The sequence below is a fragment of the Condylura cristata genome, unplaced genomic scaffold (assembly GCF_000260355.1).
Source record: "Condylura cristata isolate star-nosed mole 26May11 unplaced genomic scaffold, ConCri1.0 scaffold00015, whole genome shotgun sequence".
Lineage (NCBI taxonomy): Eukaryota > Metazoa > Chordata > Mammalia > Eulipotyphla > Talpidae > Condylura > Condylura cristata.
The window spans coordinates 21,374,340-21,384,129 of NW_004567116.1; the positions used below are offsets into that span (position 1 = coordinate 21,374,340).

Here is a 9,790-nt window from a genome sequence, read left to right on the forward strand (position 1 = left end):
TTTTAAGCCACAGCACTATTTTCTATGTGTGCAGGGATATATTTTTTTTGTGTTCAATGAAAAAAAAAAACTAAATATTCCTTTCAATGTTTTAAGTTCATGTATTATTCAATGTGTGATTTTATGAAATAAGGCTTAGTTTTCTGTCTGTTTTTACAATGATTTAGGTTGTTGTTGAAGCATCTTTTCATTAAAGATGCTTACACAAGTACCTCCTTGTATAGTCACTTTCAACTTAGATTTTCTAAGAATTTTATAAGATTACTTCTAGATTGATTACTTCTAATCAATCATCATTCCAATAACCTCCTCCCGCTCACATTTCATAAATGGGGAAACTGAAACTAGAGTGGTTAATAGACTACACCCTGGACTTAATTTTAGTCCTGTGTTCTTTCTATACTATAAGATGGTGAAAGGCAAAAGATTTACACGATCTGAAGAGAAACCAGAGTATCAACACTAGAAAATGATACAAATAGAAGGTAGAGAGATGTTTCTTGTATGGTAATCATCATAAGGGGGATCAGAATACCTTGTACTGGTCACTGAAGCCTTGATAGCATTAAACATTTTGGGAGTGCTGTAGATTCTTCATATATCAGAGTTTCTTGGGCTTGTTCCTAAGGCTCTCTACCTAGGCTGCAGAATACATGAAGGCAGAGACCATGTATTTTTTATTTTTATTTTTAAAGATTTATTTATTTCTGCATACAGAACTAGGGTACAGGCCAGAGGTGCAGGAGCAATGAGAGGACTCACCAGAGACAGAGTGGGGAGAAGAACAGGCCGGCTGACAAGTACACTGCTGAGGGGAGTGGTGGGCGGGTCAGGAGAGGTCTGCTGCCCCAGGTGGTCACCTCCAGGGCAGGCGGGGATCGAACTCATGCGGAAGTGGCTTTAGCTTCTTAGTGCTGTGTTTTAACCCGCTGCACCAACAGGGAGGGCCCGTATTTTTCTTTTTTAAAGCATTACAAGTAAGATTTTTTACTTGTCACCATTAAGTCTGCATTTTAAACAATTTTTTCACTTGTGGCTTATATCCAGCAAATCATTCAACCTTCCTTATCCCCAGTAGCTTTTCCAAAATTACTACCTTCACCATAAAGCTCCATAACTTTACCCATTCAAACTTAGGCTTTGGCATTTTTACTTTTCTAACAAAGACATCATGGGCCCATTAAATAGATTAGCAAGCATTTTCTATGTTTTCCCCACTGTTATTGGGATCAGTTCATTGATGACCCCTTTCCTCAGGCTTCAAGTCATAATTTCTATCATCTTCTTCCAGACTTGGGGGACCTGTTGATGCTGAGCTTAAGATGGCTTCCAAATCGTTTATTGCATCTTTTAATAAACCAACTTAGGACAGATGAAACAAATGATCACCAGTAGTCTTGACATCAACATGAACTTCATTCATAGTCTGCCACTTTTGACCATGGAGCACATTTTGTCTTGGGTAAAATCATGTCATAGAAATTAGTCAGGGAGTTTTTCCCTGAAAACTCTCAATGATGAGTTTGAATTTTGTAAATGCAACTTTGACATTCTGCTGATCAGCAGTGCTCTCTTCAAAAGCATGACCCTTGAGGCCATCAGATGCAAATTTAGTTTCTTGAGTTCTTGGGATGAGTGTTTTCCCAATATCTCTTAGAGTGGCCATTGCTTAGAAAAGGGTCAACCACTTCCATCTTGGCTCCCCTTTTGCTACCTTTTGTAGGATCTTGTTTGTGCTGACTACCACTACTCAGCCAAAAATTAGATTGTGTGTTATTTATACTCATGTTTCACATGCTGCTTTATTGGGCACTAAGATTCTAGGTCACAGCTCTCTGCTCCTGTTAGTCCAACAACAACTGCTTCTTCCCGTGCTGTGCCAGCACACCTCTCAGACACCATGGTGAAGGTCGGAGTGAATGGATTTGGCAGGATTGGATTCTTGGTCACCAGAGCTGCTTTTAAGTCTGACAAAGTGGATGTTGTTGCCATCAATGACCCCTTCATTGACCTCAACTACATGGTCTACATGTTTCAGTATGATTCCACTCATGGCAAATTCAATGGCACAGTCAAGGCTGAGAATGGTAAACTTGTCATCAATGGAAAGTCCATCTCCATATTCCAGGAGACAGATCCTGCCAACATCAAATGGGGTGGTGCTGGTGCTGAATATATAATGTAGAGTCCACTGGTGCTTTCACTACCTTGGAGAAGGCTGGTGCTCACTTGAAGGGTGGGGCCAAAAAGGTCATCATTTCTGCCCCTTCTGCTGATGCCCCATGTTTGTGATGGGTGTGAACCATGAGACATATGACAACTCCCTCAAGATTGTCAGCAATGCCTCCTGCACCACCAACTGTTTGGCCCCCCTTGCCAAAGTCATCCGTGACAACTTTGGTATTGTGGAGGGATTCATTACCACAGTCCATTCCATTACTGCCACCCAGAAGACCGTGGATGGCCCCTCTAGGAAGCTTTGGCGTGATGGCCGAGGGGCTGCCCAGAACATCATCCCCGCTTCTACTGGTGCTGCCAAAGCTGTGGGCAAGGTCATTCCTGAGCTGAATGGGAAGCTTACTGGCATGGCCTTCCGTGTTCCTACCCCCAATGTGTCAGTTGTAGATCTGACCTGCTGCATGGGGAAAGCTGCCAAATATGATGATATCAAGAAAGTAGTGAAACAGGCATCACAGGGCCCACTCAAGGGCATCCTGGGCTACACTGAGGACCAGGTTGTTTCCTGTGATTTTAACAGTGACACCCACTCCTCCATCTTCGATGCTGGGGCTGGCATTGCCCTCAATGACCACTTTGTCAAGCTCATTTCTTGGTATGACAATGAATTTGGCTACAGCAACAGAGTGGTGGACCTCAGATCCACATGGCCTCCAAGGAGTAAGAGCCCCCTGGACCACCACACCGGCGAGAGCACAAGAAGAGGAGAGAGGTCCTTAGTTGCTGAGGAATCCTTTCCCCACTTATCCTGCACACTGAGAAACTCATCCAGTCTCAGTTCCATCCCAAAACCCCTGGAGAAGGGCTTAGGGACCCCAGCTTTATCATGTATCAACAATAAATTACTGAGGGAAAAATGAGTCTAGGCCACATTTTATTCATTTGACAAATACTGAACCTACTATGTACAGGCACTACCTTAGGTGTTTGGTATACAACAATAAATAAACACAAGGTTTTCATCCCATGGTCTCTATAATAGAACAGGAAAATTAGATATTGAGTAGAAGGATATAATAAAAAAAGACACTATTCAACAAGTAACAATAAGTGTGATGAGGTTTTCAAAAAGCAAGTACAAATTCCATGGGAACCACTTTCAAGACCTCACCCCCCATCTCTCTCCTTTCTTCCCAGCCTCCCTCTTCCTCTACCCTCATCCCTCCCTAGATCCACGAGTGAATATGGTATGGTTGACATGACACCTGGGTGTGATTTCTGTGATGTTCTGTCTCTTGGAGTCTCTGCTACTAATATAACTTGGCACCTCAGAGGAATTATACTACTTCTGACCCAAGCACCAGACTGATAGTGCCTCCCAGAACAGAACAACTGAGAGTTACAAGCTTGCATGGATTGATTCAGCTGTTCAATGAACATTTATCCTGTTCCAGGGACTTTGAGCAAAACAGTCCCTGCCATCATGGGGGAGCATATGTGATGGGGAAGTACTTTATGCATGATATCACACAAATAATTGTAAAACTACAATATCAGTGAGCCTTAAGCCATTTTATATGGGGTTAAGAGAGCATAAGACAAGGTAATTGACTTGTCTAACGTCTTAGCCACAACTACCCTTGTGGTTTCCAAAGCTTAAACCTCAATGTCTCTGTCATAATCATAAGTCAGTTATTTCATGAACTTCTCCAGGTCATATTTTCCATTTCATTAAACTTCAATTACTAAAAAGTTCTTCCTTTTATGAACCTGATTTGCTTGCCCTTCAACATCATTGTTCTAACCACTGGAATCACACACAAAGTTGACAGCAAATATTTTCCCCAAGTGCTTATAAAACATCTAGCAACTCTTTAAGCCCTCTCAGCCCTGATGTTTCAAAAATTCTATCCTGTCAGAGGCTAATAAAATCTCATCCCATTTCTGTCACTGCTCTCTGGCCATAGTGTACAGTCCAAGCCTAGTTAATAGGTGTTCAGCTCATCTCCTCTCCCAACCTTTATACATACAAGATATTGCTAACTGATCCCTACACACTTTGCCAAAGTACCTAGGTGAAGCCTTACAATCCACCTCAATACAGTACTCTAGGCAGCCGTGATCAAACAATTCATTTCCATAAAGGTTGAAATCTTTTGCTATCCAAGCCTAGCAATGGGTTCTACTGTTAGGGCTAGTTACCATCATTCTAATGACCATCTGAAAGCTCTAATCCCTAATATCAATATTCCTTACCCTAGGTGTTCCATTACCTGGCATGCCCTTGCATGTGGAATGGAGAGACCAGAAAGATGAGTTCATATCCTCCCTCCACTATTTATTGCCACTTTCTAGCTTTATTACCTCAACCTCATTGTGACCATTTGTAAAATATAGCTAAGTAATTTCTACTTTACAGGGTGATTGGATCAATGAGACAATGTAGGTAGCTTTGATATATTTGCTAGTCTCTTCTTTATCCTCTTTCATGACCACTTGTGGTCTAGGGCAGTCATTCCTCATTTCTAGATCAATCAAAAGACTCCACTGAACAATTTAAAAAATAATGAATTGAATAGATGAAAAAATGTCTCCTGTTCTTGCTTGAGATAAAACTATAGACACTATATCAGTTGATTTCTGAACTTAATGCAATTCTAATGTAAATACCAATAAGCTATTTTATAGAGTTGGACAGTTTAAGCCAGTTGGTTTTGGAGAAATAAACATTGCAAGGATAGCTAAGAAATACTGAGATGAGAAAAACTACAATGGAAAATTTGCCTTAATTAGACATTAAAAGAAATATAAGTCTCCCATGATTAAAACACTTTAGTATTCGTATATGAACAGACATATAGATCATGAAATGAAAAGGATTAGATTCCAAAATATGATAACAGTCCTCAAGTCCTTTGGGTAAAGATGGACATTTCTTACTGAATGATGATAAGACAACTGGGTAGCCATTTGGAGAAGAAAAATTTACATCAATACCTCATATTATCTATACCAATAAAATTCAACTAGATTTAGGATAAATGGGAACATGAAGTGATACAAATATTAGAAGAATGCTTCCCTAACCTTAGATAAAGAAAGAATTTTTAAGGATGAAATCCAGAAAATACAGAAAACAAGACTGATATTTAAACTACATAAAAATAACAAAAAACTATATACTAAAACCCCATAAAGAAAATGAAAAAGTGACTGGTACTGGGAGAAACTATTCACAATACAGACCATATGCAAAAGGTCTATATTCCTAATATAGAAACTCAATAATTGAGCTACAAAGGACACAATAAAAATGGGACAAGACATGAATAAACAATTATAAGAAATAGATAATAAAAATGGATTTCAGGTATATGGGGAAATGCTCAAATTCACTCATAATTAGAAAATTACAAGGTAAAACAGCACTAAGATACATCTCACTTATCCAACTGGCAATATTTAAAAATAATTGTTGCAGACACCGATGGTTGTTAAAAGTATTGGTCAAAAGTGTGAAGAGGAAAAAAATAAAGTGTGAGGAGGAGAGAGATATTATCTGAAAGTAATCTCTTCTAAGATACTTACTTATCAATTACAAAGGCAAATGTACTAACTTTACAGTTAAAAAGCTAGTCAGACACCAGCTTACCAAGTGACCAAAGTAAAAATATAACCAGGAGTAAAACTTGCCAACCTCATGAATCTCTTGATGTAATGCACTGAGAAACATGTGAGCTCAGTGTTTTCTTGCCAAAAGTACATAGTATCCTGAGGAGGGGAATCCTACACTATCAAAGAATTAACAAGGATATAAAAGAATGATACATCATTAAAAATAAAGTAAAAAATTAAAGATAAACCTCTTCAAAAAACCACATAGCTTCAATTTAATCATGAGGACATGGCAGACAAATTCCAACTTGGGACACCTTCTTTAAAGTCACTGACCAGTACTTATCAAAGTGTCCAGGCCACAAAAGACAGGATAGACTGAGGAAGTGTTATAGAACAACAAGAAATAAAACTAATAGCCATTTGGGAATATTAAGATCCTGTATAATTATTTGTCTTCTATTTAAGACATTTGTGAGAAGGTAAGGGAAAGATGGTGAAATTTAACTAAGGTCTTTTGTTTCTGGTATTGAGCTGATGTTAATAGCCTTGTTCTTGATGACTTTACTATGATGATAGAAGATGTTAACCTCAAGGGGTATGAGGTGAAAGATATCAGGGAGCTCTGGAATGTTTTTGCAACTATTCTTTAAGCTTTAAATTGCTTCAAAATAAGAAATCTTTTTTAAGAGATCCCTATTGGGAGGTAGATGCCTGAATGTGAAGGTTATGGGAAGCATGGCGGAAGAGGTATCTTAATCCCTGAAAGTTTGTGGTATTTTGTGCCTCTGCAACTGCACAGACCTTCACCCTGGTTCTGCCACAGAGTTCAAGAGCATCACCTCAACTCCCATTTGCCATTCTGCCCCCTCATTGACCTTGAATGATAATAATAATGTATAGTCAACTACTAATTCACAATGAATGGTGATCTGACCTAGGTAGAAATTTCACTGAAGTTAGATTTTACTGAGTGAAGTGAAAAATAAAACATGCTCTGGATATTGAGCTTTAAGTAAGAAAATAATATTATGAACATTAATTATAATAGTCAGTATGTGGAAAAATTAGTGTCCAAAATTCAGGGATTGGTTCATTTATGTTGAAATCATACACTGGAATGTACAAGAACAATTAAAAATAGCATTATAGACTATTCAATGATATCATAGCATGTTTCCCAAAAGCTAAATAATTAAGATTAAAAGAGATATACATTAAGTATATTTATATAATCAATCTACATATACTCTCTTTCTATACTCAGGAAAATAGAGAGAAAAGTTGGGAATGTTAACAGGAGTTACCACTGATGAGTGAAATTAGCAGCAATCTTTACCTTTACATTTTTGCTTTTCTGCATTTTTTAACACTTCCATGATGAACATAGATCCCTTCCTAATTAAGAAAAAAAGTTATTTTAAAAATAAATAAAAAGACTTCTTGTTTTAAATGGTGAATTAAAGACATCTGTGTCCCTTCTCTTCTGCAAAGTCATCCGGCAACAACAGAAGGAAAACAGAAACGCAAACTTCATCTTTGAGAAAACTAAGAACCAACAGTGGATCTGAACCATGGCCCCTGGAAGGGGCTGCCTCTGTTTCTGAGCAGAGACTACCAGGACACCTGCAGGAAGACAATGTCAGGGCCCACCTGAACACACAGAGCTCAAGTACAACCTGCTAGAGCACTGCTTTGCCTAAGATGTGGAGACCGAGGAGAGAGCCACCCACTCATTCAATCAACAATAGCAGAACATTCAGTCTTGTGATGGAAGCTTCTGGGGTCATCAGTTGTCACCCTGGAGAAGTGGAGGAACACAGGCTGCAAGCAGCATCCCACAGAAATGGCTTCTTCACAGGAAATCTTCTGTGATGAGGCAAGATGGAGGAACACCCTGCACAAGCCGCTACTTTTTGCTACCAATGAAAAAGCAAAGACAAAAGAAATTCTTTTGTGTACCCACATAGCTACTCACTCTCACACCAATATAGTTGTAAGTTTTATGATTATATCAGTTAGGGTAAGCTAACTATATAAAGGAGTCATCAAAAAGCATTAACACAGTGACTAGTTTTCTGTCATTTAAAAGAATTTCAAGAATAAGATTTGCATGGTGTCCACAAGGAATTAGGATCCAAATTTCCTGCTCAGCTCACCCCTGTTCATCTTCAAGGTCATCTCATGGTTGACCATGTCTTGTGGATCTCCAGTCATTCCATACATATTCCAGGTTGCAGGGCAAAGGAAGAAGGGCCAATTAATTTCTGTTTTTAAGATTACCCAGAAGCCAAACTCAACAATCTTGCTTCATGTATTCCTGGAATAAAAGTTAGCTACATGGTCATAATCAGTTATAAAGAAAACTGGGAATTTTAGGGTTTTATCTGGTCATGGTGACAACAAATAGACTCTGGTTTCTGTTGTTATAGAAAGAGAGAAATAGATGCTAGTGAGTGTAGTTAGTTTGCCACAACTGTAAACTAGAGAAAATGCACTATAGCTATATCATCATGCTAGCTGTATAAACCTCCTATAAATAACGAGTCTAGAAAGAACTTAGCTCATTCAAAGACAAGTAGTGATTAAAAAGAGACCAGCATGAAGCTATAAAGAAAAGGAGGGAAGAAACCAAAGCAGAAAAAATAAATGGCTGATGAAGAACATTCACACAAAATAATGTTTCTACCAGGCAGAGAAAATTCTGATCAAGCACATCACCACATACTCAGGAATTTAACAATGCTTGTGGCAATGGCAAAGAAAATTTCAAGAGCCAGCAAAGGTATGATTCGATGTTATTGAGAATACTAGAAAGTATACAGAAGACAGGGCTAAGAAATGATGAATAAAGGAAATAAATGTGAAAAAATATATTTTATAAAAAATATAGGTGTCAAAGTTAAATGAAAATGTGCAGAACTGGTATTCTTCAATTATAGGTATTCGATTCTACATATAGTCAAGAGAGCATTAAATAAATAAAATACCAAATGTACAGTGTCCCAAGAAAATTTATGTGAAATAACTTACACCAAGATATAGCCTAGAATTTTCTATATTTTGAAAATTAAAAAAATAATGATTTGGGCATTCAGACATTAAAGTCAATTAATTAATGTAGATAATGGAAGGATGAGTGGGAACCAAATTGACCTCTGATATTCCCACAGCATCATTTAACATTAGGAAATAAATAATGGCTACAAATGTCTAAGCTTCCAAAGACTTTTAAACTAGTTAAATCAAGGGTCAGAAAACTTTTTCCATAAAGGACAAGGTACTCTGTATCTTCATCTTTGTAGGTCAAACAATTTCTGTTGCAATTCTGGTATCATGCCTAAAAGTAGTCAAAGACATTACATAATATGTAATACACATAGACATGAATGTGTTCCAATAAAACTTTATATGTAAAAAAAACAAAACAAAACAAAAAAAAGACAGGCAGCCAGCTGGATTTGGCCCATGGACCATGGTTTAGCTAACTCCTAACAAACTATTTTTGAAATTGTAAGAGCCTCAGGTACATAATCTACAAAATCTACAGTGGTAGAAGGCAAACTTCAGTGGACAAAAAGATAAAGAAATTGAAGCAAGGTTCTGGCAAGAAATAAAAAGCTAAAATATGCTCTACTACCTGGAGAACAAAAAAAGAGGCATACCTTCCGGCTTCTTTGGCAGCAATGCCTTAGAAACCCCATGACGTGAAGGGATAATTCGAGAAACCAAGACATCTGTTGGAAGTCATAAAAATTATGATCAGTTCTAAATAAAGTAGGTGATGTCACATTCACAGAGCCCTTTTAGAAACATCTAGCAATTCACAAGGATATTTGGATCGTTAACCCACAGTGACAGCTGAAGTAAGAGGGCCTCAATTTTCTCAAATGAAAAATGAAGGAGTTGAATTAAATAGCAGGTTTGCACTGCCCAATGAGTTACCTGAGGCAATTTTTTTTTTTTTTACAAATGCCTATGCTGGGCCCTATCTAGA

The 9,790-nt window shown here is 37.9% G+C and overlaps 1 protein-coding gene and 1 pseudogene across 1 annotated transcript; one reads left to right on the top strand and one right to left on the bottom strand.

Annotated features, from left to right (window-relative positions):
- Positions 1–1,055: 1,055 nt before the first annotated feature.
- LOC101622185 lies at positions 1,056–1,666 on the bottom strand (annotated as a pseudogene).
- Positions 1,667–1,900: 234 nt separating this feature from the next.
- On the top strand, positions 1,901–2,902 carry LOC101633631 (glyceraldehyde-3-phosphate dehydrogenase-like). Its single transcript, XM_012725262.1, is given in 4 exon segments — positions 1,901–2,179; positions 2,182–2,275; positions 2,278–2,874; positions 2,877–2,902. Coding segments are annotated over 4 exon segments (996 nt in total).
- Positions 2,903–9,790: the final 6,888 nt, after the last annotated feature.